Here is a 26,701-nt window from a genome sequence, read left to right on the forward strand (position 1 = left end):
GAACTGCTAACAACGGTGAAGCTCACATCAAAAATGTGTGGCATGTTTTTAATGCTTAAAAAGCGAATTATCAGTCGTGATTTGATGGGGATTCAGATTAGGATAAACGATTTCCAGACCGGTTCTGAATGGTTTATATCGTATCGCGACTGTTTGAAGGATTGGGATTCAGATTTGGAGATTCGGTTTACCCATCACTAGAACAAAGCTGCAGGGCGCCAAACTGGCATCAACGAGTTTCAAAAACCTTGGTCACAGCTTAAAATAATGACTGAAATAGCTAATTTGTTAATAACTTTTAAGTGCCTCGATCAATTTCAGCAAGAGACCCCTCAAATGAAAGGTCTTTTTAAGGCAAAAAACATTTTCGATGGAAGTATTTTTGCATCTTATCTTGTAGACTATAAATAAAAATGTGTGAGAAAGATCTTGGTTCAATAAGGAGCAGGTAACATCATTCAGGCCTTTGACGGTAGATTCCAAGGTATATATTACTTGTACGTATCTTGTACTTGTTAAATTTTCCTAATTTCAAACCGGTTGCAAAAGTTTAGTCATTTTATTGAAACTTTCATTGTAAAGCGTTTGTTTTGAATGTTTTGGGACTATCAATGTATCGCAGAAAGAAAATAATAGAATAAAATAAAAAAAAGTTTAAGTTGGTCCAACGGGATTGAACGTTCGTGCTGGTGTTTGTTTTTACAGGTTTTTACAAATTAAATGATCATCATTCGTGACAATGTATGCAATTATTTAACAACTATAACAGGTTAGCGTTTAAAAATGATTTACAAATGCAGTTTTGAGTAAATATTGCTTAAGCATGAAACAAATAGAACGCTAGAACAGTGTATGCGTTTGATTGAGTGAAACTAGTTTGAGTGAAACTAAACCGGCGCGGATCAGATGTTTGTCAGTCGGTATTGTGCAGCTGAAGGGGGAGGACGCTATCTTTGCGCTTGCAGTATTCTATGCGGAACGTGTTTTGTCGTAAACTTGTTGTGTAATAATAAAAGTGATATAGCGAATCGTGTTTTTTTTTATCATTTCCATAAAATTGTATGTACCTGTAAAACTGGCAATTGTTATCAACCTTAGAGTTAAAATCATTCAAAATTGCTATGCTTGGAAAATGAAACCATTAGTTTATAATTTTGCACAAGTTGTATTTATTGATAATCGGTTTTCAGATAATAGAACAAAATCGAACGAATGGTTTCGTAAATCTTATTTCTGCTCATTATAAATGAATGAATGAACAACTTGCTTTCTAACGTGTAAACTTTCTTTATCAACACCACAGTATCCCGACACTGCGCGCACGTGCGTCCCTTCGGAACATAACGGCCCCCTTTTTATTTCGTAAAAGTGCGGAAGGTTTCCTTGGCGGAAAATGGTAGTAAAATCTTGAAGCAGTGGCACAAAAACAAAAACCGGTCGTATGCGTGTTCATATTAGTGCGTGTATTTGTGATTGCTTGTGTGTGTGGCAGTCAGTTAACTAGCGGTACGTGAGGAAAAAACCTGATCCTTCCATTGTCCTGCAGTTGTACCTTCAGCGACGCACGTAACGAGAACGAAATCATACGCCGGCAAATGAGCTACGAGGTGTTGTTTTGTGCTCTGTGACATCATCGCTTTAAATGAGTAAAAAAAGTTAAGATTATGAGCCGCATGTGTCCCGTAGCATTTGATCAAAGTTATGTGTTTGTGGTGTTCGACTGTTGTGGACTCGGCGAAAGAGAAGCCTAGATGAACGATAAAAGCGGCGAGCGGAGAAACAATTCGTCATCACCATGGTGCTTGCGCGCCTCCTAGCGGTCCTGTTTGGCGCCGCCATTTGGGAGTCGTCCTTGACGACGGCCGCCCTAGCAACGAACGACGTGCACCTTCCGGGCGAGTCCGACTTCCACCAGCAACGTGAAGGCGCCAAGTCGGCCTACCCGACGCCCTCCTCCATCGTCACGTACCACATCGAGCACGAGCAAACCGAGTTAGCCGCCCGTCGCTACTTGGCCACGCTGAACGACTCCGAAATCCACCGACTTCCGGCCTGGTGCAAGCCGTGCAACGCGTCCGTGCTGCATTACTGCCGCACGTCCGACTTCCTCAACGATCATTGTTGCTGCGAGTATTCCCACACCAAAGGTAGGTAGGGCCCGACCTTCGCACCACACCTCGCAGGACATTTCGCCCAAGGACGGAGCGCCTGTTTTACGCTCCTTCCTGGTGACTCATCGGAAGGAGCCTCCGAACGCTGGGATGGGTGGGGTAGAATGGGCGGGGTGCGTTCGGCTGGCGCCACATTGCGTTTCTTCAAGTGGTCCTGCACAATCTGACCCACAATTCGTTGCCGGGAAAACCAATTACGAACTTATTGGATTTAATTGTTTAGCTAAGCGCGGCCAGATGCTTTTCTTTCGCGTTGGTTGTTCGATTGAAAAGAGGTCACGCCATGGTTTGTGTGATGTCATCGTTTAGCACGCGACAAGTAAGGCAAAAGGACTCATCATGCTGTGGGAGTTTCGAGGACATGGTAACTATTTCAATCACGTACGGGTGTCACGCCTTTTCCAGAATTAACAAAAAATAATCTTTGATTTATGTTGCGAAGGGATGCATATGTTTGGGGATAATTGATAAAAATTGCTTACTGGAATGTTGAATATTTTCTATGCAATCATCTTTTTATGACAGAATTATTTTTTAATCGTACTTGACGACAAGAAAATATATTATTTTAGATCTTATTTTACTTTCTTTTCCATGTGGTAAAATCACATCAATATTTTTAAAAAAGTTATGCATTCTTCTTAGGACTTTTAGTAGTAGAATCCATGCTTTGCTTACTGTTATGCAAATCTCCACTCTCTTTTTATTGTTATCATAAGTTCAGTGCAACATGACTGTGATTCGACCGTTTTAAAATAATTTTGAAATTTTTTCTCATTCTTTTTGAATTAGCTTTAATTTAGCTTGTATTTTTTGTGACTGATAAGAAAACTCATACAAAACCTTCGTGTAAGTTGATTAAATTCATTAGCGGGTTTTGTTTCGGAAAGTTTGAATTTTCGTTGTTAACAGGGTACAGGTTATTCGATATGATATTTTATCTGAATATTTTAGTTATCAGTTGCTATAATTTTTTAAGGTTTTTTATCTCAAAGAACTGCGAAGGGAACAACAAAAGATTATTAGACTCGTTATTGGGATACCAAACGGATAGATAATTTTTATTACTGTGCTAATTAAATGAAGACTCAAATTCCTTCTATTTCCATGTAATTATATGGAATTGAAAACTTGTGTTTTCAGATCAGAAAACGAAATTGATCTGTTTGCTAGCAAAAATTTTTTTGTACATTGCCTAAATCATTGAAAGCCGTTCGTTTCCTCCGCTTCAATGGAAACGGGTCGAATTGCGGCCGGGGCGAGTTGTTTAATCCTCGCAACCTTGGCCTAATAGATGCATTTAACCGAGCACGTTGAGTTTAGGCCGGGGGATTTTGTTACAGCGACGCACCGTGCACCGACGTCGTTAATGATCGGTCGCTTCCGTCGAGCGAAACTGGAAAGTGGGTAATTTCTAGCAAAACTCCACCGGCCAACACCGGGGTGCTTTCGATGCAGTTCTCGCGTTGCGTTCGCGTCTGCAGATGATGCATTTACGATCGCACACTTCGGTTTGATTCGACGATAAAAGTTCTACCCCAAGGCCGTTCGCAATAAACAGCGACAAATGGGCGTGCAAATGTGCCAGAATACCCCCGAAAAGGCCTTGAGGCAGGTACGTACGCTTTCCACACCCTGGACAGCGGTGGCCATTTTCCATGCATTCGTTTTCCCGCGAAACACGCGGATGAAAATGATGCAGCAATTGCGCTCGGTGGTTCGCATTGGGCCGGGAAAGCGGTGGGTGGGAAACAAAAGCGACGTAATACGACAAATTGTTGTTACAACCGACCGGCTCGTTTACAAGCGACCACTGTCAGCGATAACGATAACGACATTAACGCACCAAATTACATTTAACTGCAGAGTTGATTAGTTGTCTCGGTGAAAATGTCTCGTCATGGGGGGAGTTTCAACAAACCGATGCGTTCCCCTCGTTCCTACATCCCGCCCGGCATTACAACGACCGAGTTGGCAGCATTGGGTGGCGCTGGAAGCAATGGGCGGCAGGGAGAGATTTGCAATTGCATTCTAGCTGCTTTTTTACGAACAATCACAACATAAACTGGCTGTGACTCAACGGAACGTGCACAACTCGTACGAACGGTCGGTTTCTTTTTTTCCTCCCTAGGAAAGATTGCATCTTCAAAACTCTGGTGGTGTTCTTCACCCGCTTTCCGGGTCGTTCCCAATCGATCTGGTTCCGCATGGATTCCGACGTTACCCGCACAAGCGGCAGATTGAAGCCGAAGACGACGATGGTCCATCCGTCAAACGGCACCGAGGAGGCACCGTGATCGTGAAGACAATTCTTCGAGCCTGCCTTCCTGCTCGCCCGTAGAGGAGGTCCCGTCTGACCTCTGCAAACAATCGATTTGCATGACAATATCCAACATTGCGCTCTTTTCCGTCGCTTCGAAGACGGACCCGGTGGTTCCATCTCGAGTGGAACAATAGCATAACGTTGCCCATGGTCGGCACATGGGACCGGTTGCAGCTAGACAACATCGTGCGCGGCTGAGAAATGCCGGCCAAAAGCATGAGCATATCCGGAGTTTGTGTGCTCTATTCATCATGGGTCGCTTAAGTGGGAAGCATGGGGCGAGATTGACATAAATAATCGGTTCGTAAATTAAATTTCATTTGACTTTTTACAGTTCACGTAGTTCTTTTAAAGCCTAATGGGTTTTCTGTGCGCAACGACAATACAGTGCATAGTGCAGCGATAATTTCTCCCATAATTTGAATTGTAGTTTGTTTGATTTTTGATGATTAATGTAGATATTTTCCCTGTACGTGTGAAATCTAAATTCATAAAATTTATATAGCAAAATAATAAATCGTTTTGTGTATTTCAAAATTTGCAACACTTTTACAGTGATTATTTAACCAACAAACACGTTACATAAATGTGCATATTAGTTGGTTACTCAAGCGGACTTCTGTAGAAAAGATGTAAACGATGTCAGTGATAGGGCATACGTGTTATTTCTATCGACGATGGACGGCATCAAGAGAAAAAAAGAAGAAAAAACCCTCTCGTCTATCTATGCCGGCTATCTGTACGTGACCGTGTTCTGGTGCGGATTGACAATTGCGAGAAAATAACGATTCCCGAGAAGCGCGAAGCTTATCAAAAAGTCAACATTTGGTATGAAGCCAATGATTAGCATTCGAACCGTTAATTTCTCGTGCATGACGCACTTTTTTGTGTAATGTAAAGCTATCAAAATCACGGTCTAGCTTTTCCGGTTAAATTGAGGGAGGTGGACAAATTTTTGATAAATAAAGTAATGCTCGATAGAAAATAACCATCAGAAAATAATCCAGAACGCGTGCAAAATACTTGTGAACATTGGGACAGGTTCCACAATATTTGTTTATAATTTTAACTATCAATCAAAACTCAAATAAAAGGTTAACTATATGTCAGGAAGAATGTAAATGTAGAAAAAAAAATCATTTTTTTTTACATAAAATTGGAACTTAAATACAATGTATTCAAACCAAGCTGTTCAAGATCAAGATGAAATGCTTCCTCACTTTGCCGTGTGTCCTTCGAAGTACAACAAGCCAGTTGAAAAAAAAAAACACATACCCACAGCATATAATTTATGCGCCATGCGAACCAAACGGTGGCACGTGTGTTCGTGTCGTTGTGAGCACATGCCAACATAACAGGAGGGGTAAAAAAGTGACCTACAACAAAATTTCAAAGCAAAGAAAAAAGGTTATTGACCGTAAAGGTGCCCGTTGTCCTAGGGGGTCGGTATCCCGATGCGATGGTATCCTAATGAAAGGGAACTAAATGTAGGTCTTGAGTAAAGGGAGAAGCAGACCGAGAGAAGATAGAACAACAGATGGTTAAATGGGGCCGAAACACAAATAAGACTTCGCGTGGGCTGCGGTGCCTGACTTTCCCGATGCGTAATGGGTCAGCAGGATGTACAGAAGGCTACATGTTAATTAATTCTTTCCAATGGGTTTTTTTCATTACGAATGGAAGTGAGTCAAGTTTCTCAAAAAACACGTTTTGTACGGAAGGAGGTTCTTTCGTGCGGTGTGTTTAAGTTCTTCAAACACCTTTCCACACGGATGGTCATTTGATTAGCCGTTCAATGCAATCCCTGATCTGCTGCAGTTGCTCGTTGATGCATTGGCTAGAATGCACACCCCAGCACCACTTCAGGCAAATGGCCGTCAATTTACGGACAACGTACAAACTGGTGGACCCTTTTGTTGGTTGGTTTAATCTAACACGGCGCAGATTGATTATGACAGTTTAAAAACGTGCCCGTGCATGCAATGTCACGGAACAATGGTCGGCGTCGAAGGTGGAACTGCAGCGGGGAGGGGGGGGGGGGGGGGGGAAGAGGACAGGCCATCTCTTCCGAAGTCGGCAAGTCCCGATCGAGTCGTTAACAGTTGATCAAGCTGTCATGACGCTGGCTCGAGAGATACTCGGGTATGTCGGTATGTGGTATGTAGCATCTTCCGCCTTGCGGTTGGACCTACCTTGACTTACAACAATCGACCATCTTGGTGACACACACACACACCAACGCACACATGCACTCACAAGGGCAAAGTAAACTGTCGTCGAAATCCGTCCTCAGCGCACACGATCGCAATTTATGGTCGCGTGTGGTTGCCCTTCGATGCGCGTTTGCATTTTGCAGTCGTTCAATTTCACGATCAGTTGATCACGTCAACGCCACGATCGGGTGGACCGATTTCTGGCGCTACGGAATTATTACCGGGGAGCTCTGTTCCTCCCTTCTTCGACGGGGTGACCTGGCACTGGTAGTCCGTTGTTTACTGCGCCTCACGGGTTGGGTATTCCAAGCACGCACCGTGTTGTATCGATTCGGAAGGCGAGCGTCTAAATAGAAGGTGAAGTCCTAAGGAGCGAACCAGCCGGTCGAAACTCGAGCGTAAGTCCGGTAGGTTCCCGAAAAGACCCCTGCCCAAGGGGGGACGCTTGTAAACGGATACCTTTTTTCGTTTCTCCTGTGCTCAATCCGTGATGCCCTTCAAAACGCCGGCCCGGGAATGTAATCTGATATCGTTCATTCGCGCGTGCTCGTTCGTTTGCTACAATTTACGTTAGACGATAATCCGATAGGTTTTAGTGGGGCGCTTCCGTACGCATTCCGCACGCGTCAATGATGACAATCATATAAATAATAATAAAGTAATAGGCATACTTTCTCAACGCTTAAACCAGCTAGTGGTTCAAGCGGAATTTGCCAATGTTTTGGCAGTCCGGCGCATTTCACCCTCATTACGGATTCAAATCGTCACCTCCAACAACAGGGTGTGTCGCGTTTTTGATGGCGCTCCGATGCGTCTCCATAACCGGAATGTGGGCGGTTTTGTTTTTCTGGAAGTAAGGTTAGTTTCGCGAAACAAACATATGGCGCCATCGCAGTTGTTCCTTCGAAACGGGATAGAAGAAGCTTAATGATATTGTTTCCTTCCATATTTTCGGTTGTTGTAACGGCAGCGGACGGGTTTTAACATTCCAGTAGTATGTTAAAAGTAGTTTCTTTAGGAATGTTTGAAGAAAAAGATAAGCACAACGTGAACACGATTAAAACTCTACCGTTACGAAACCGATTAAATATCGTGGAGTTCAAGGTTCACTAACAGTAAATCAGAAGGTTGCATTTGAGGAAATCCTTTTGAATAGAAAGATTGGATTATAAAATATCATGCCGTTTTGAAGGATTGGAAAGTTGTCTGAGGTACAGAAAAAATGTCTAATTCGTTAAATTGTTCCACCATTTTTAAAATGTGTTCCGTAATAAAACTCCGAGGTTTCTTCTGAATTGTCCAAAGGTTTCTTCCAATTTTGATTCTATGGAAACTTAAATGCATGTTTCAGTCTATGACGTGTCAATTTTAAATATACTGCCTTATTTTTCAATAACGCACCAAACAATCATTAATCGAAGCAAAGGCACCCATGGCTCATTAATTTCATATGGCATGTAAATGGTCTAATGTTTGATTTTATCGGTGTTTAAAAATAATGCTCCGAGTGCTTTGGGGCCGAGAATATCTGAACCATCACCTCGATAAACTGGTCGATAAACTGGCAATTAGCGCTAAGTATTCTCAATTGAATCATAAGTGCGTTCTGCTCTTATATCTCGATTTCCTTCACCCGATCGCACTGGATAAGAGCTGTTGGTTCCGTATCCTTCTAACTTACCTTCCCAAGCACTCTAGTGCTAAATTTTACGTATACAAATCAAAGTTAATCCCCGAACCACAGTCTCCGATAATCGGATGACGCTCCGTGGCACAAAACCGCAAACAAATGCCTTTCCTGATCGCTTTTCGCACTTCTCCGCAAAAAGAAAAATTCGACACCGTGTGTGAATTGCATAGTTCCACAAACTCACGGCACAAGGTAGTGTTCCGCGACGGAATGATTAAAAAACTACCACGATTTAAATACTACATTTAGATGTAGTCCTTCCACCGCGTTGCGCATTCTTTTCCGCTCCGCTTTCCACGGGATGAACAACACAGAAGACGACCATGACTCACTCACGGAAAAACATAGCAACCTAATATTATCTTTCCCGCGTTCTTTTTTTTTCTCCCCTGTTTGTTTCCAGAGCAACTGCCATGGATGCCACACACCTGCCTGCGTCAGTTGGACGAACGCTGCACGGCGAACGCCGGATCCTGCAGCAAGTACCGTGCGATCAAAGAGTGCTGCTGCGATCGCCTCACGAAGCTCGAATGTAAGTATCCGCGATCTTAAGTACCATTTCCCGGTGTCTTTCTCGGGCTGGTTTTTTTTAGTTGTTATGGTGGGCAAGCTACAAATGGTTAGCGAGGGGTGGGATAAAAAAAAACGGACGCATGTTTGTTTAACCTCGGTTCGCGGATCGATAACAACGAGCAGGAACATACATACACACACAGACAGAACCGTTTGGATATGAACTCCGGCTCGATTAACTAGCGATCGGTTGCGTTACGGGGAAGAAGGTTTTAACCACCGGGTTAACATAAACCAGAGGCGGATTTTCGGGCGGAATTTTCCACGAAAGCAATTGCAATACTCGATGGTCGACCCCCTGCTGGGTCGTTTTATTACGAACACCCCCGTGGGGAGGATACGGTGGCTCATAATCATCCCCGTACAATCGGTGGGATGTAATCTCGTTAAACTCGTTCCAGATTCTGATGGCCACCCACCAACCTCATTCTACAGGATGCAACTGTGGTTTGAGACATGTGAAGATCTTCTCCACCAAAGATTAGATCATCGAGCGAGGGGTGCAAATGGGTTCGACTTCTGGAGAAGTAGATGATGATGATGATTATCGTAATTAAAGTACCAATAAAACTTATCGATCCGTCTGCCAGCTCACCGCGGAACGTTCGAGGTTTCGCTGTTGCGGCCTCTGGTTGGAAAGTGTAAATATTTACGCGCATTAAAAACGCATACGCTTCCTCCCCATGAAACGAGAGGGGATGTCGGTGGGGGTGGAGCAAAAATCGACCAGTCTAACAAAAGCGCCGAATTAGAACCGCGTTCCAGCATCCGATTGTAATTCGCCTATTTAACGCCGGAACCCCACTGTGTGGAGTCATCTTGCGGAAAAAACCCTGACAGCTGGTTGACGGGGGGAATTGGATGGTTGGCACTGAACGTGCCTGCCGTGCGTTTATGTGTGTCCCAAAAATAACATTGACCCCACGATCCGTCATCGAGCCGAAGACGAGTTTATTACACACCGAGCGCCGTTTGAAGCAACAAGTTGACAAGGACGGCCGATCGAGATCGCGTTTGAGGAAAAGCCCACGATTTCGGGAGGGATTTAACTCCCTCCCGCCGCCGAAGGGAAAACAAGAAAAACCCCACGAGCCGGTGGGAAAAGCAGCCAGGAAGGAAACGGAATCGATTTACGACACCACAAACGGCGAAAACATGTATATATCGGAACATGTTTGTGAATGGTTATGGTGGCGCGCGAACAAACACACACACACACCCTGGGGTGCAAGACGGTTGTTATGTTTCGGTCATCCACTTTTATGATTTATTGCGTGTGACGTGACCGAATCCTATTGTTGAACGCTGAAAAATGTCGATTTTTCGTCTTTTCGTTCGAGGGCAATGTTAGAAGTTTGCTGTTGAAATAAAATAAATTTTCTTTTCGTTTTCAATAAAGTGTATTTAAAATAACAAAACTAGAACAAGCAAATTGTGTCTGCACGCCCCGACACGGTTGACGAGTGAAGTGGTATTAATCGAACGACTAACTTCAACAACACTTCCATCGATCACCTTTTCTACCGTTTTTCCCGTTGGCATGTTTATACAAGATGTAGAGCAGTGCGGAAAACACAGTAACCTGTCTTTCGGGCGGTGTTGCCACACAAATCGGGCGGTGGGAAAATATGCTAACCTCTGCAGGGGTCTCATCTTTCGTCGCCCGGTCGAAAGTAGTGTGGCGCTGAACACTCTCGACCCCGGGAACACACGGCGTCGTTTGCGGAATGCATTTCCAACAAGACGTTAATCATTATTTTCCATCGAACGGAGCCAAGAGCGACGGGAGTTTGAGATGCTGGGTTGCGGGTTGTGGTGTGACCTCCAGAAGTTGTGGGAGTAGAATCACGGAGTAGATTTGTTAACTGCTGACAGACTCCCGGATCCCTCGGCCGAAGGTTTGCTGCTTAAGTGGCGGCCCGGTTATTTTGTTTCTGCTCGTGGCTTTTTTCTTATTTAACACCTCGGTGTTTATTGGAGGACTCGCGCGGTAGACTCTTGACGCGGTTGACTATTGATGCCCGACGAATCCATTCGCTCTTTCTCTCTTGAGCGGGCTGCGTAAACAAATAGCACGACGACACACGGGGTTGGAAATAGATCATGTGACGCCTTGCAGGAAAAGGGCAGGTTTGGAAGGAAAGACACTTCGGAAGGCACTAGGTGTCTGGATGCTGGGACCCAATCGGAGTGAATCCATGTCCAATTATAGGACCTGAATCATTACCGAGAGTTGGGGAGTAAGTACGCACGATGCATTTCTCAAGTTCACCTTTTTGATCGAATGTAAATCATCGTCAGTTTGTTTGATCGCAAAGTCGGTCTGTCGGGTAAACATGCAATATTTTATTTCATCGTTTATTTGGAACGAGTTATTTATCATGCTTCTCATTTCTGCTACAACTAACAAACGAGCAGATGATTGATAAGCAAGGATAAGTCAGTCATGCTGAGACATGACAAATATGCGATTTTCATCGAACGGAAATAGCCTGATGCAATTTTTATCATGTGTAGTCTAAATAGAATTCTAACTCTAACTGCGACCCTTCAATATTGAATGAGCATATGCAACTGATAAGCTTACATATCCGTTTTTGCACGATTATATACATTGCATTTACTTTGCATGGCGTTCAACCACAGTTCTCTTCACTCAAGAATTAAGAAATGTTATTTGAAATAGTAATAAAGCATTTAAAATTTCTATTGGGTGGAGCTAATCGATTTTGTTGCAAGAATTTTAGGTACATTAAAACCGCTTCGTTCGCTACCTTTTGCTAAAAATGTATCTTTAAACAAGCATCAGTAACTTTACGGTACAATGTTTCGGATTTAGTAGAAAAAAAAACATGTTTGCAAGAGAATAAAATGGCATATGGTTTTAAGTTATTGATTTGATAATGAAATACCGATTTGATTTCATTCCCTACTATTTAGGGTCTTCAAGGAAATTAAAATTAAAAATGAATACGATTAAACTTTATAGGTTACAGTTCATCAATTATTAAAACCGTCAATTATCTGCAGGAGATTTCAATGTTTTTGACATGTTCATCCACGACGGATGGACGGTGATGAATTTTTGATATCGTACTTACGTTCGTCTGAATGCGTACGATGATATCATGCGATTAGCATGATCGTAAAAGCAAAACCTTACCAACCCTTGCTCCGTATCAGATGCCACTAAAAGTTTACAACCCTGCAATGTGTTGTTTCCCGTGGCCATTGCGCATACGAGCTGTCCCGGTTAGATGTCGTTATCTTGGCGGCTTGGCTTCGAGTAGAACATAAGATGTAGGCAAAGATTTTTTCCCGCAAAGCGAACCGATTCCATGCAAACCGCAACCTTCGTCGTTTACATAAGCCATTGCATATCGGTTTCAGTGTCACCATGGCACATAAACACATACGTACAAAGGCACACATACACACACCTGTACCGGTGCCCATTAGTGTAAACTGTCAACTGTTGACCGCAAAGGGTACGGAAAGTAGTATCCAACGGTTCGGTAGTAAGTTTTTTTTTCACAAATCACCTCTATCCATTAGCGTCCACTTTTGTGTTTCGGTTCCCCCACCGGGACAGGGCTTGCACCCATTTTTCATCCCGACAAATGGTCCCCATCATGTGCTAAGGGTTTAGGGTGACTTATCTTTTCCTTACACTCCATGCTCCATCTATGAATATTTTTAATTTAAAACGAGACTCCCTTATGTCAAGGAAAAAGAAGAGATTTTCTTTTCTAAAGTAGGAGGTAATTAAATATTTTTTCAAATTGGGTAGCGTCACGTTTCGCGCTAAGCATGATTTGATTGACATAAACTCGTAAACATTAATTATCGTATTTTCCCTTACTCTTGCAGATAAAACCAAATTTTCGACGGCGGCCAGTTCGGTACCATTCCATTCTTGGTTGCTTCTACTGATCGTTGGCGTTCTACACACAGCCGTTACCCACCGGCTCTACCCTAGCGAAAGTTAGCCAACCGACGATGGTGCTGTCTGCATGTACGTTTCAGTGTGTGTGTACTTAAGTGGCCTTAATCCCCCATCGGCCTTAAGCTTGCGTCCTCGACCTCTGCAACCCACCAAATCATGTGACGAAATGGGAGGATTCGGCGTGTCAGGACGAGCATCGGCGTTGCGTTACGTTCATCATTCCCCGTCGCGACCGTTGGGCAGCAACGGAGACACGCGAGCTATGTTTAATGGTAGTGATGGTAGAGGATGTTTTCTGTAAGGAGTAGAAAGTTTAGTGTATATTTTTTGTTGTTTAGTTCCTACTCGACGGAGGTCGTGAAATTGGCAAAAAAGGATGTAGAAAAAAGCTGCCGTCAGTTCACATCATACAAATAAAACCCAAAGCATAACATTCTTATTCGAACTGAAAATATCACGCGGAGTAGAAGTTGCTGGTTGAAATTAGTTTGATCTTGTATGCATATGTTATTATTATTTTATCGTTTAGAAGACCACGTTTACATATGTAACGCTCATTGTCGATAAGTATTTCCAACTAAGTCATAATTTTACGTTTTGAAAAACAAACATGCCCATGTTGTTACGTTATCGGAAAACCTAAGTTATGTTCCAATTAGTTAGATCGCTGAAAAATCAACCCAAAAATGATGTACTATGATGACGTTGAGAAATAAATGTGTATTCAAGCAGAAGATTGCTCTTAATTGTACCCGTACGGAAGAAAACAAACCTCATCGCATCGTTATCCGTTTTGTAGTACATACATATCCCTTTTCAAGGTTTTTATTTTTAACGGTTCATTTGTAGGATATTTGAAATTCGAAACACACATCACTCCAGTTCCGTTTCATTTGTGAACCCAGTGTAGTTCCGACCTTTTTCGAACATTTCAAATATTCGAAATAACCGTTACGGCCAAGGTGCTTACATATGATTTACATTACACTTGGATATGATTGAAATTTATTTTACCATCCATCCTCGCCACTGGGTCCTCATTTACTGTGTTTTTATCATTTTTAAACAAATGTTTAAGTCATCCATAATTTTATTTCTGAAAAATCACTTAATACAGCGAAATTCGAATGAAAACCCAACGATTTTATTTGTTTTTTGTTTTTATTTATTCATCCCATTCTTTCGTCCTTTTAGTTACTGCCCCAATTTTTCGTACGACTTGTGATGACCAACTTCGCTAGCTCATTACATTTATTCCCTCCACCCTATTCCCTGTCCATCCTGCCCACACACGTGACCCAAATCCCGCGGTGACACTCTATCATTTCCTTTCCTTATGCTTTGCCTGATTGCTTTATCGAATGCGTGTGAAATTTAGTGTAGGTCATGTTGTTGCCTGGTTTCATTTACCGGTGCTGTCCTTCTGCCATGTTTACACAAACTCCTCTCGGTCTCCGAAGGGCCACTGTTTATTCTCCCCACGATTGCAGATTGGTTAATTTTGTTAATTAGCTTTTTCGATTGACTTTCATTTCCGCGTTCCTGTGTTGCCCATCGAATTGCACAGTTACTTTTTGCAGTGCTTTCGGAATCGGACAGATTGAAAATATACGATGCAGGACAGTTGGGTACAAACGGAAGTATACAAATGAAGTGTGTAATTGGGTTTCGGTTTTTCTTCATATGGTACGGAGGGTTTCCAAAGTTAGTGTTATTGTTTTATTATAAAAAAATTACAAATACACCCAAGCTGAAGCATTTAGGTCCATGGAAAACAGTTATAAAAAGGAAGGTTCGTGTTGGAGTGTATGGCAGCTTTCTGAGCCACGTTTGCTAACATTTCTAAAGCACCAAGCAAACGCCTCAGTTTGCTTCACCTGTTGCTTTGCTTCGGAGTAATATGATTGTATAAAATTTGCTTTCACATATTTGCTACCGGACGTTTGGACTTTTAGGCGAAGGGCTCCATTTACGAAATCCATTGAAATGCTGTGGCGAGAAATGTTTCGGTGAAATATGCGTGCCTTTGTTGTAGCCTATCATTGAAAAGCATCGATTTGCTATTTTCTTACAGCTTTTTCCTTTCTCGACCATCGGCGGAACTCGTTGGGCGGTATAAGAGAAAATTTAAAATCAGTTTCCTGTTAGCCCTCTTTCGGAACACTGGTGGCTGATATTCGTTTCGAATCAAGCTTCAATGTTAACTTATACCACAACAAGCGGCGAGGGAAATGATTTCGGTTTCGGCTGGGGGTTGTTCTCAATTTCTGAAAAATATATGTATAACTGTACACGTACACCCTAAATAGTTCTCTCTGATATCATACAAACACCCATCCCGGTCCGTTCTACCTTCCAATGATGATCCCCCGTGCCAATGGTTTTTCTTGGTAGCTTTGTTTGTTCGTGATTTGTTTTTATTCTTCCTTTATTTCCATAACTGGTTCCATTTCTGCTTTTTTTTCGTTTCTCTTTTCCTCGCGATTTCGCGGGTGTTAGTAGTAGTTCCTGATCCTTACACACTAGGAGTGTCTATAAGATTAGAATCACATTTAACTTATATGTTTAGTTTTATTAGTTTTGTTCACGTTCACGCCACATCCGGCGGCTCGCGCCTCGTACGTTAGTTGCATATGATCGTTCGTTTCGTTTCGTTTTGCATCCCCTTACGGCTACTCTCTGTTGCGCATGTTGCAATTATTTTTTTTCTTCTTGTTGTTTTCACACTTAAAGCGATCGTCTAAAATATAACTTAAAGTTTCTTTTCCGCCCGTCCGATATTTATTATTTCGTCATTTCTTTTACATTTCCTAAAGTTTGTTTTTCCCTTTCCGTATGTATTTACACATCACTCACGGCGTCCACTCTATTCACACACGCTCTGACGCACTCAAGTAAACACTCTTTTTCTCTCTCACACACGCACACGCACGCACGGTCACGTTCACAATAGTGTGTCTACTGTGCAATACATCTGAACAAAAACAACATGCCTTTTTTCTGTTTGTCCGTTTTCACCCACAATTGCAATATGGCGTAGTGTTAACCGGAACTGGGTGTATTTTTGTGGGAGGGCGCTATCTAACCGCTCCGATTAGTTTGCTCTTTCGAAAGATTGATTTGGCCTACGAAAAGTGTCTCCCTTTCTCCCTCTAGCTCGGCATCCAACGGAAAGGTAAAAGTCGTTTTGTTTAAAAAAAAACCTAAAACCCTATCCGGTGTCCTAAAGTAGAAAGATGCTTCAGTACAAGTGCCCTCCCGAAAAACGACATTCACTATATAGCGGGCTCTCTAGTGATATGATACAGATACAGGCCGGATTCCCGTGCATTGTTTGCTGGGAGGGGGTTAAAGATTCATCGTTGCTGCGGTGCATGAGGGTGGCTGTGGAGGGTTGTGCTGCTGGTGGTGGTAGTGCAAAAAGGCTTCCCTGGTGCGCACGGGACTGGACAGGATACTCCTTTCCTCAAGCACATCGTTACGGTGTGTGAAATGGGTTATCGTTTATGATTGGTTTCTAATTGGCACTTGTTAAAAGAATGTTAAAAGAACTTGAAATGGACTGAAAGGAAATGGATGATTCGAATGTGACGCGTTTTCCGGCTGAAACGCGAAGCGAACCACCAGGCGTCTCCATTGCGGCATGTGGTTTTGTTCATCCAACGCATGCTTTGCGGAACGAAAAGTTTTCCCTTCGTGAAATATTTCACTTTCGCCGCGTACTCCGATTGGATGGAAGAAAAGCAAAACAGCTTGCTGAAGAGCGCACGGTTTGAGGATAAATAAATCATCTTAACTAGATTTCTAGCCGAACGAACGGTCGGTTCCGTTCGAGGTTAACGGTTTAAAAACTGAAAACTGGCAGTACAGCAACAGGGGGTTTATGTTCTGGCTCGCCTTGCGCTACGTATATCACACACGTGTGCCTCGTCCTCTCTCCCCCTAGTGACCCGACGAAGCACTGAAGAAGGAAAGCGGAGCGCGTTGCTATCTATCACTGACGAGGTTCTCGACGTCCGAAACCATCACCTCGAGATCGGACGGAAGCGGATCGTCGACCGTCCGGTTGGCGCCGCCGGCCGTCGCCACCCTCGGCCACTCGAACGGACGCTGCTGCTGCTGCAGCATGTCGTCGGCACAGGAGGACGTGTGCGGTCTCGGCTGGTGGAAGGCCGGTCCGGCCCAGCACGTGGCGCCCGGTGAGCTAGGCTTCACGTTCAGTGACGTTTGGCGGGCGAGCGGTACGGGTCCGCCTTTGCCGCCGCCCGTGCCGATGCTGCTGCGGCGCTGGTGTTGGTGGTGGCTGTGATGATGCTGTCCGCTACCGTTGCTCGAGGAGTTCGAGTGGCTTCCGAGGGTGCCGGAGTTCGTACCGGTAGTCGGTGGATGTCGTCCGGTGGCCGAAGGACCGTTCGAGGCCGAGCGGGACAGTTTGTGGCCGGGTGGGGTTTGCGTGACGCTGTTCCGACGGCTCGAGGAGCCACCGTCCGGTACGAGGAACTGACTCGACGAGCCGTGCCGTTTGAGTGAGTTCAGGTTTGAGGCCGAACCGGAGTGGAGGCGGGTAAGGTTGCTGGCGCTCGATCGCTTCTTGTCGGCGAAGCTGTTCCGCTTGGTGCCGCTGCCGGTCACTCCGTGTGACGCCCGGAGGCCACTCAGGTTGGTCGTGCTGGAGCGGATCAGACATTCCGTGCTATCGCCCGCGAACGAGCGGAACGCGTTCGAGGCGTTGTGGTGGTTGTGCACACTGGACCGTCTCGTCCGATCGCGCCCATTCACTGTTCCGGTGGGGGCGTGCAGGTTGGACGTGCTACCCCGACTCGCCCCTCCCGCGCTCTTCGCGAGCGAGTGGTTCTGGAGGTGCGTCCCGCTCGCACTCCGGTTGATGCGGAACGTGGCCGTGTTGATCGATGGCACCGGATGGTCGCCCGCCGGTTCGTCGCTGTGCCCGAACGTGACGTTCTCGTACGTGTGCGACTCGCCGTCACTGCCGCCGGTCGCGCGCGGATTGAGCGTTTCGTAGTTCGGCTCCGAGCTGCCGATGATGGGCATCTTCTCCTCCGGCGTGACCGGTTGGCGCACGAGGATGGCCGAGCGTTTGCGCGGTTGACCATCGACCACGTCCGGTCCGACCCGCTTCCGCTCGGAGAGGGCCGTCGGACGGCTCTTGCGCTTCCCCCCGACCGGACCAGCCACCACGTGCGTCTTGACACCCGTCACCACCGACGAGGGATCGTTCTTGGAGAGCTTGAGGCTGAACTTGAACGGCGGCTTGTAGACCACCTGCAGCCGCACCTTCTCGTTCAGGTTGCCCACCGATTTCGTCTTCATGCGCGTCTTCTTCGGTGACCGTGCACTGGCCTGCTGTGCCGCTCCCACTCCCGCCCCGACCGCCTGCTGCGTTAGATGATCCGGCGTCGATTGGCTCTTGCTGATGATGTTCGCTACGGAGGCGGGCGTGTGTTCGTACTGGGCCGTCGCCGCCGCCCCCGCCCCCGCCGAGGACTGCCCGGTGGAGACGATCGGGGACTCCAGCAACCAGCGGTGCACCTTCCCAAACGTGTTGCTATGCGTGTGTGCGTCCGTCGCGTTTCGGCTCGAGTAGTCGATCACCTCTTTATGCTTCGATTTGGGCTTCTTGTGTTTCTTCTGCGACTCCTTCACCGGCGACTCGTCCGGCGACGGTCCGCCGCCTCCCGCCTGGGTTCCGCTCGGGCGCTTCTTCTTGCGCCTGAGCAGCCGCTTCGGGCTGTCGCCGGTGGCGGCCGTCGTCGTCGTCGTGGTGCGGCCCACGTGCCGCTTCACCTGCTTGATGACCATGCTGGCGGGGTTAACGCCACCGGTCGCCATCGACGAGCTGTGCTGGCGCTGCTGCTGCTCCTTCGAAGTGGACGGCAGCACGGCGGTCGTAGTGGTGGTCGTGCCGTTCACCGTCGCCAGCAGCTGCTTTGCCTGCTGCTGCTGGCCGTGGCTGACGCCGGTCGCCTTCGACGCCGCCGGGCCGCCCTTCGTGGACGGCTTCGCCGAGCGTTCGCCGCGGACCTTCTTCTTGAGCGGCACCTTCGTGCGGACGGCCGTGTGCACTATCACGCCGTTGTTGTCGTCCGGCAGCCGGACCGTCTCCGTCGTCGCGCTGTGGATGATGGTGACCGTTTTCAGCTTTAGATTGGTGCGCTTGCCCAGCAGCTTCGCGCTCAGCACCTGCGGAAGGGTGAACAGAATGCATTAGTAATCGATCTTTCGCCAGAATGCGGTTCTAAACAGCAATCATCGAGCGAAGTACTTGTAATTTTAGCGATAAAGAAACAGGGACGCGGACTCTCTACCACCCTAGCCCTACTTTGGGAATGAAAGTTCATCAAAAGGCATGATGTTAGCTTATCATCGCTCACAGTATTGCTCCACATCCAGCGGAATGTCCTTCCAGTGGCGTACGTTTCGTCGAATTCTCTGTTGCCCGTATCGAATTGGTGCGAGATATTGTAATTTTGATTTCTATTTTTGTCTTATTTACCAAGTCCCGGAACAGTGGAACCCCGATTTGTACTTAATCAGGAATGGAGTATATTGAATAAGATTTTTTGTAAGCTTTTCTTCAAGCTAAAGTTTAGTATAACATAAGCTAGAAACAAGTGTTTATTTAAAGTACACATTTGTTGAGCCCCACTAACAGTAACTAACTGACGCGGAGAAAGCAACCCCTCTCTATCAAGGTATTTTAAAAATTGGAAGATGATATAGTCCAAACAAATTTGATCCATACAAAATTTTCAATTAAAACGTTAGATTAAGAAATAAAATTGTAACGTTCATCATTATTGGTACGGGAAAATGTAAGGTTAAACATCTAGATGTACAGGGTGTGCGGGCTACATTTGACACCTGGCCTTTGGGTTTATATCTCAGGGTTGAGTTGACGTATCGAAATATATATATATATAAAGGATTAAGCAGCCCGTAGACGTCACATATTAATCTGTGCAGATCTTTGACGTCTACAGATTTCCTTTGTTCTCTCGTACCCATCGTCTGTCAAACATCCCTCGAGATATCCCGAATATCTCGAGAGATGTTGGAAAGAGCTAAGGAATAGCTGCAGACGTCAAACATCTGTACAGATTAATATGTAACGTCTACGGCTTGCTTTACGTAAAAAATATTACCAGATCCGTACTATTTTAAGAACCTGTTGTGAGTTTTGAAAGCCCAAGGAGGCCCCAATGGCAACAAATGACCTCTCGATACATTTTTAGCATCGTTAAAGACTGTGGGAAACATCTCCCGTTTGAGTAAAAAAGAAATATCAATAATACAATCGTAGATTTTGTTTTTAAATCTTCTCTGAACATCACTGGATTGTGCAAACCTTATCACGTATACGGTAGTTTAATTATTTTGTTAAGAAATTACGGTTATTATTTTTAAAATTTCATATGGAAAAGGATTTATTTTGATTTTAAAAGAGTTTTTAAGAACTTTATATGACAATGTTATGTGCCTCATTTGAATTCCATCGGATAAAACCAACCATTTTACTAAAACCCATTATCAAAGTTTTAACAAACTAAAAAGGTTATTCTTCAAAGTCAGATTAGTTCTGAAAGGTAGGCTTAGATTCCCCGACGTCGACGAGGTTCCACTGCTCCGTGAGACGATGTCCCTCAATCCCACCCTACTCACCAGCAGCACAAAGATGACGGTCACGATGAGCGCCACCGTGTACCAGTTGGCGTAGATCCAGCGCTTGAAGCTGGCGATGCTTTCCTCCGACAGCAGCAGCTTCCGGAGCGTCGCCAGCGGCCCGGACGGATCGACCTCGCGGCACTTCTGCGCCACGTCGCAGTAGCCGTTGTACTCGTTGCACGGCGTGCCCGGCTTGGCGTACATGTCCGGCACGTCGTACGGCGGATCGTTCCAGTCGAACGAGCTGAGGCAGGGCTTGTCCTCGCCCGGCTGCTTGCAGCACAGCTCGCACGCCTTGATGGCGGGATCGGCCGGCCCGACCGTGCACTGGCACGACTCGAGCCCGTACGCCAGGCAGATCGAGCCGGTACACTCGCCCATATAGCACACGTACTCCTTGTTGCAGATCGTCTTGTTCGGCTTGTTGATCGAGGGCGGGCAGACGGGCTGCTGGCCGTCGCAGTAGGCCGGATCGCGGCACCCATTGTCGTCCCGGCACTTGTCGCCCAGCTTGAGCGTGCACTCGAGCGTACAGCACGGTCCCTGCGAGGGGCTACACTGGGCTCTGGTGTGGGGGAGAAAGAAGGGAAAACCATTAGAAAAACGCTTCTTTGGCGGCGATTATCGCTCCGTGGCTTACTTCGGCGTCAGCGTGCACGGTTTCTGGTCGAAGCGCGGATGGCGTGACATCGGGTAGCAGCACGAGTCCTTGCAGTCCTCCTCCCAGCCGCAGTCGCACTCCTCGCCCGTCTCCACCACCCCGTTGCCGCAGATGGCCTCTTGCGGTTCTGCAACAAAAGAGCGTCGAATGGTTACAATTAAATTCTGGCGGGAGGGAAAACCCCACAACGACGCCGTGATTGACGGAATACTGACCGGTGAAGCAACCCTTGGCGCTGCGTGCCTTCGCGTTCAGCACCGGCTCGATGGCTTTCAGCGAGCACGGGCTGAAGCGGTTGTTGTTCCGCTTGTCGCCGGAGGTCGCCCGGGCAAACATGATGAAGTTGCCGTCCTCGCCACCCGGCGTGCACTGCTCCGGGTCGTGCTGTGAACGAAAAAAGAGGGGGTGTAAGTGTAAACGTAAGTAAAAAAAAACCCCAACCCACCCGCCCACCGTGGGAGGAAGTGAAATATGGCTACTTTCGCACTAATGGCTGTAATTTTGCCGGCAGAGAAAGGAATTAATCAACCACAATTATGTGCACCATGCGTTTCGTTCGCGCTAAGACGTGACGGCACGGTGAAGGAAGTTGTGCACTGTTGCTGCAGTGCCTGCTTCACTCGAAGGAAGGGTTTCGCGTGTCGAAGGCACGGCCACTTGAATGCACTTTTAATTGTGATGGTTTACCACCACAACCAGTGCCGTTAAATTGATTATGGTGGTTTTGTTTTTGTTTTCATTAGACGATTATCGAGATTTGAACCGCAAGGGAAGTAAAACGGGAGCTCAAATTGAGTTATGTCGCGGAAGATCAAATGTTTGGTAGAAAGATTGAGTCTCGAACTAGGTCAGTATAGATTAATTGACTTAAAGGTATTTTGATCTCAAGTATTAGCATAACCGTATTTAAACCTATGAATGAGGTGTTCTTGACAGCGAGTTTTTAAGCAGTAGATAAATGAATGTTTTTGTTTGTTGGTTTCTGTAACCTTACATTTTCTAAAGTTCTTAAGTACAACTTTATGATGCCTTTTAAAACAACAAATAATTACAGTAACTTTCGGTAGAGTTTGAGGTTTGTAGAATACTAACGAAAACAACCGTCTCAGTTTGCTTTAAGATGAATAAAGAGCTTCTATTTGAAATCAACAGAGGGAATAACGATATGAAATAAAAAATTAGATCTATTGCATTCCTTGTTTTCAAATTCAACTTATTGCCTTTTAAATGTTGGAGGTTTCATTTTGTAATAACTAATATAGTACAGAGAGTAATGGATCCATTTTAATTAAAGATTCAGATTCATTCACCCACTGCACCATCATTCACTCGCCTGAAGTGAAGGTGTTGTTGAAATTGCTACCCAAAAAATATAATATAATTTTAAATGTTGGAGGTTTCATTTTGTAATAACTAATATAGTACAGAGAGTAATGGATCCATTTTAATTAAAGACTCAGATTCATCCACCCACTGCACCGTCATTCACTCGCCTGAAGTGAAGATGTTGTTGAAATTGCTACCCAAAAAATATAATTTACAAGCTCAACCTCATTTGGCACAACATTTTCGGAAGGTTGCGCTAGAGCAATCCACGGTTTGAAGGATTTTCTCGTGAAGATACATTGATGAAACACGCTAAAAACAACTTGCTACATACAGCTGCATGTTTCCATCATACCCTCGGACGACTCACTGCTGCTTTCCAAAACCTAATATACCGCGTCCTGGGATTTAGAGCCACATACTGCTCAGGGGAATGCCACAGTGGAAGTGATAAGCTCTCTCTCACTCTGTACTAACGCCACCAGAAAAGCCCCGGGAAAATCGAGTTGTGCAAGCTGCCAACAGCGTGTCTTCTAAATGGGATACACTTGTTTCGGCCACTCCTCCCACCTCCCGACGGAACGAACTGCAATTTGTTCACTTAGCAAACGGCCACGTCTCTGGAACCCGCCGGCATGCCTTCCGGGACGTTTCTTTTGCAATTACTCTCCCAGCATTCCAGCGACGCCGAAATCCACCTCGTTTCGTAGTTCTTGGCAAATGAAATGAAGCAACTAAAGTATTGTTAACGTCCGCACTTCTCCACCCTCCCCTCCGCGACCCACCCTTGTGCTAAAGTCCTTATTTATCTTTTCGCAGTAAACTTTTCAGCTTCCACTAATGACCGACTGCTGCGAAAAGGATCGTCGCTCCCGTGCCACGTCCGACGTCCAGCGCGCGCGAGGCGATTAATTGAGACCAATAAATTCTCCGTTCAGTATTTATTTTACCTCCCACTTCCGCCACCTCCCAAGAGGATGCGAGTGAGAGCTGCACCGGAAAAGGAATCACGTTCACTCGCCGCAACGCAGTCGATGGAATGAAGATGCAATAAGAAGTTCTTCGAGGCAGGAACCACGGTGGGATTACGAACGGACATCTAAAAAATCATTTCAAGGAAACGATACACAGGGTCTCCTTCTCACTCTCCGCACCTTTTATTTATTATAATGTTTTAAAGTTATCTTTTTTACGACCATCTCTGCTGTGTTGGCCAGCTTCCCAGATTATCATTTCCTCCTCTGCCGGAAAGCGGAGGATCCAAATCTCGGGTATTATTAATCTATTAATTATTCCCGGTTTAACTTGGACCCGGAAGGACGATGTTTTTGCCTGTACACGGCTGACAGTCTCGATGGACATAAAGTGCAATCAAATGGAATGGTACCGTACTGGATAGCTGCATTAAAATGGAATTTCTTTAATGTTTACTTTAGCCGGTCTTGCCCTTGGCCGGCACGAAACTGTCTTTGTGGGAGAGTTGGTATATTTATTTTTTCATCGATGTTTGTTTTTGGTAAACAGAGATTCAACAAGCATAGCAGAGATTATTACACCTTCAGGAAAACGCTTTGTTGGGCAGCATTGAAATTTCCATTATTTCTTAACTGAGGAAAATTTGATGCCATGACGAAATGAGCACGATGTTATGGTGATGCTAACGATACGTATGGAGAAGCATAAAACATTTGACAAAAAAGATTTCTTGTTTTAATTCAAACATTCACCCCACTTGTTCACACCCTAAGTGCATAAACACTAAATATTTACATTCAGATAAATGTTTATAATTCGCTGGATTTTTTTCTGGTTCAATATTTTAAGAAAAGTACATATGATCTAGAACATCCCATTGCATAAAAGCTTTGATAATATGTTTTAACAGTATAGGATATATGAAATATGTTTAAAACATACAATCGAAGGCAAGGCAACAAACAAAAACCAATTTGGAACTAGTGGTACAAAAACTTTAGTTGACAAAATTTGTTAAATGTGGTCTATTATTTTAACCACCAATATCTCTTGCATAATGTAACAAAATGTAAAAAACTGTTAATAAACATTCAAATAAATTGAATTTATTATTGAGGTATAAGATGATAATAAAAAACAGATTGTATGAGAAACATGTAATACAATGTACAAATTTGATCCTCGGATCATAGCGGGAAGGATGAAACAAATGGTAACACAACCACAAGAGTGTGGGAACCATCGCTCGCGTGAAGTTGACACCCGTTGCACACAAAAGGCTCTCATTAAACGCCAATGTAGGTGCCGTCCTTGTTGCAAACGGGGTCACCATCGGGGATTCAGGTCAACGCCAGTTGCGTTTTACGTTCAACGCCGTTCGCACATCTTCTGCCCCGGCGGGATGCGCCTAGAGCTGGCACTTCCTCTGTTTTCACGCTCGAAAGAAAGCGAAAAATCCATTCCGACAAGTGGAAGATGAAACACCCACTTCACCTCAACTCCACATATGTTGCTTCGCTTGCAAAAAAAAAAACGTATGTCACTCCGTGTAGGTCATGACAGAACAAGTCCTCTCGTTTGTTCCAAGTGTCAGGTACGATTTTTCGTCATTTTTACCATTGCTTGCAGGCGGGCCCCGGGCACGCACGCGAGGTCGTTTAAGGGAGTCGACATTTTCCGTTTGCTTCTGCTCTTGCAACATGTCCCTTTGCGCGCTAACAACCAGACCGCTGGCAGCAAAGTCCTTCGCAAAGGGCTGTCAAAGGACGGTTGGTTTCATACAGGGAGTGCATGCATTCGAAACGTGGCAAAACAATTCAATGCGCGCGACGGTTAACGGTGGATCCTCACAAAGCGAAACCGTAGGGACAAGAGAACCATAAAAAAAAAACAACTTGAGAAAACCCCAACCGAACCATTTCCTCGAGCCAGCCAACGAGGAAATGTGCATTTCATTTTCACTCCCGCAGGGTTGGTCGCCTTTTTTTTCCTCGCACTTCCATTTTCTAAATTTCATTTTCGACCAAACCGTTTTGACGCGAGATGCGATGAAAACTGTCGTGGTGCACTCATGTCTAAGCGAGTAAAAGTGTTCTCGACAATCACAAACGCATCAGCGTGTCGGTTGCAACGAATCTTTCCTGACTGGGACTGATGGAAAAAGGGCCGCTTCAAGGCACACAAACCAACAGGAAGAACACACTGGCGTTTCAGTTGTGTTCCTAGTCGAAATTTGAATACATCATCGGCCAGTTTTGCATTTGCAAACCGCGCTTCTCCGGGCGGCGTTTTGGAGGGGACGAACCGTTTATGAATATTAAAAATTCCACTCTATCGTTTTAGTTGATTCCGGAAGCACCGCAATCCTTTCGAGTGGGACTCGCTTAGTTTTTCTTTGAAATTCCACCCACTCGAAAGCAAGCCAGCAAGCATTGCGGTGTGTTCGGTTCTGAGTGGAAACGAAATGGAAATGAGGTACGCTTGCGGATGAATACAACGGACACACCGGCGTCCGTCGTTTTATGGAGAAACATTCTTTTGATTGTCGAGTGGAGGTTTGTTTTTCACGCACGAACGGACAACCCCTTACTTAGGTGAACGACTTTCGGGCCGAACGAAGGTAAAGCAAGTCCCGATTGCACTAAAGCTGAAGAATAATTAAGTTATTCGGAATTTTCAAACTCAATTCAAAACACAGCGTTTTCCCGATTCCCGACTGATTTTGCGGGGCAGGCAGACGGGGCCGAGACAGGTTGGGACAGCTCATCCTTTTGCGCTGGTTAAAAGCGTAACCGAATAAAAAGGATTCGGGAAGGGACTTTCTTTTGAAAGTGTGTCCGGGGTGAATTTTGTTTTGCAGCCACTGCCGGTGGTGGTGGTGTATAGAAAAGAAACCCCAAACCCAGGCCCGGAAACGGGGTGTTTTGTGTCGGAAAGTTTTCTTCTCAAGCACATCTTGATTACACTTGGATTAGGCCCATTATTTCCGTGTCAATAAATTTTCCTCCCTGCTCATCATCGAACAACCGACAGCGGCTCACGGTAAGGCGACCGAGGAAGGCTCGGGATTGCCGGGTTCGAGGGGTAGATAATCGAATGGATAGAAACGCGCCGAAAGGAGGGAAAAAAAGATAGCCTTT

General features: G+C 45.3%; 2 protein-coding genes across 2 annotated transcripts in view; one reads left to right on the forward strand and one right to left on the reverse strand.

Annotated features, from left to right (window-relative positions):
* The first annotated feature begins 1,795 nt into the window (after positions 1–1,795).
* LOC131260888 (uncharacterized) lies at positions 1,796–12,959 on the forward strand. Its single transcript, XM_058262733.1, has 3 exons — positions 1,796–2,147; positions 8,801–8,929; positions 12,841–12,959. The coding sequence occupies exons 1-3, from the start codon at positions 1,796–1,798 to the stop codon at positions 12,957–12,959; spliced, it is 600 nt and encodes a 199-aa protein (XP_058118716.1).
* Positions 12,960–16,903: 3,944 nt separating this feature from the next.
* LOC131259723 (uncharacterized) overlaps positions 16,904–26,701 on the reverse strand; it is a 154,331-nt gene continuing 144,533 nt past the window's right edge. The window contains exons 9-12 of the mRNA XM_058261296.1: positions 21,476–21,644; positions 21,240–21,387; positions 20,597–21,164; positions 16,904–19,117 (exon numbers count right to left, since the gene is read on the reverse strand). Coding sequence (XP_058117279.1) covers positions 16,904–19,117; positions 20,597–21,164; positions 21,240–21,387; positions 21,476–21,644 — 3,099 coding nt within the window. The remainder of the gene's footprint in view (positions 19,118–20,596; positions 21,165–21,239; positions 21,388–21,475; positions 21,645–26,701) is intronic.

Source organism: Anopheles coustani, chromosome 3 (genome assembly GCF_943734705.1).
Source record: "Anopheles coustani chromosome 3, idAnoCousDA_361_x.2, whole genome shotgun sequence".
Classification (NCBI taxonomy): Eukaryota; Metazoa; Arthropoda; class Insecta; order Diptera; family Culicidae; genus Anopheles; species Anopheles coustani.

Bases quoted from the DNA above. Each gene is read 5' to 3' on its own strand.
- LOC131260888 (XM_058262733.1), top strand. From the start codon at position 1,796: ATGGTGCTTGCGCGCCTCCTAGCGGTCCTGTTTGGCGCCGCCATTTGG. The intron at 2,148-8,800 runs GTAGGTAGGGCC...GTTTGTTTCCAG, and splicing joins CGAGTATTCCCACACCAAAG to AGCAACTGCCATGGATGCCA. The intron at 8,930-12,840 runs GTAAGTATCCGC...TTACTCTTGCAG, and splicing joins TCGCCTCACGAAGCTCGAAT to ATAAAACCAAATTTTCGACG.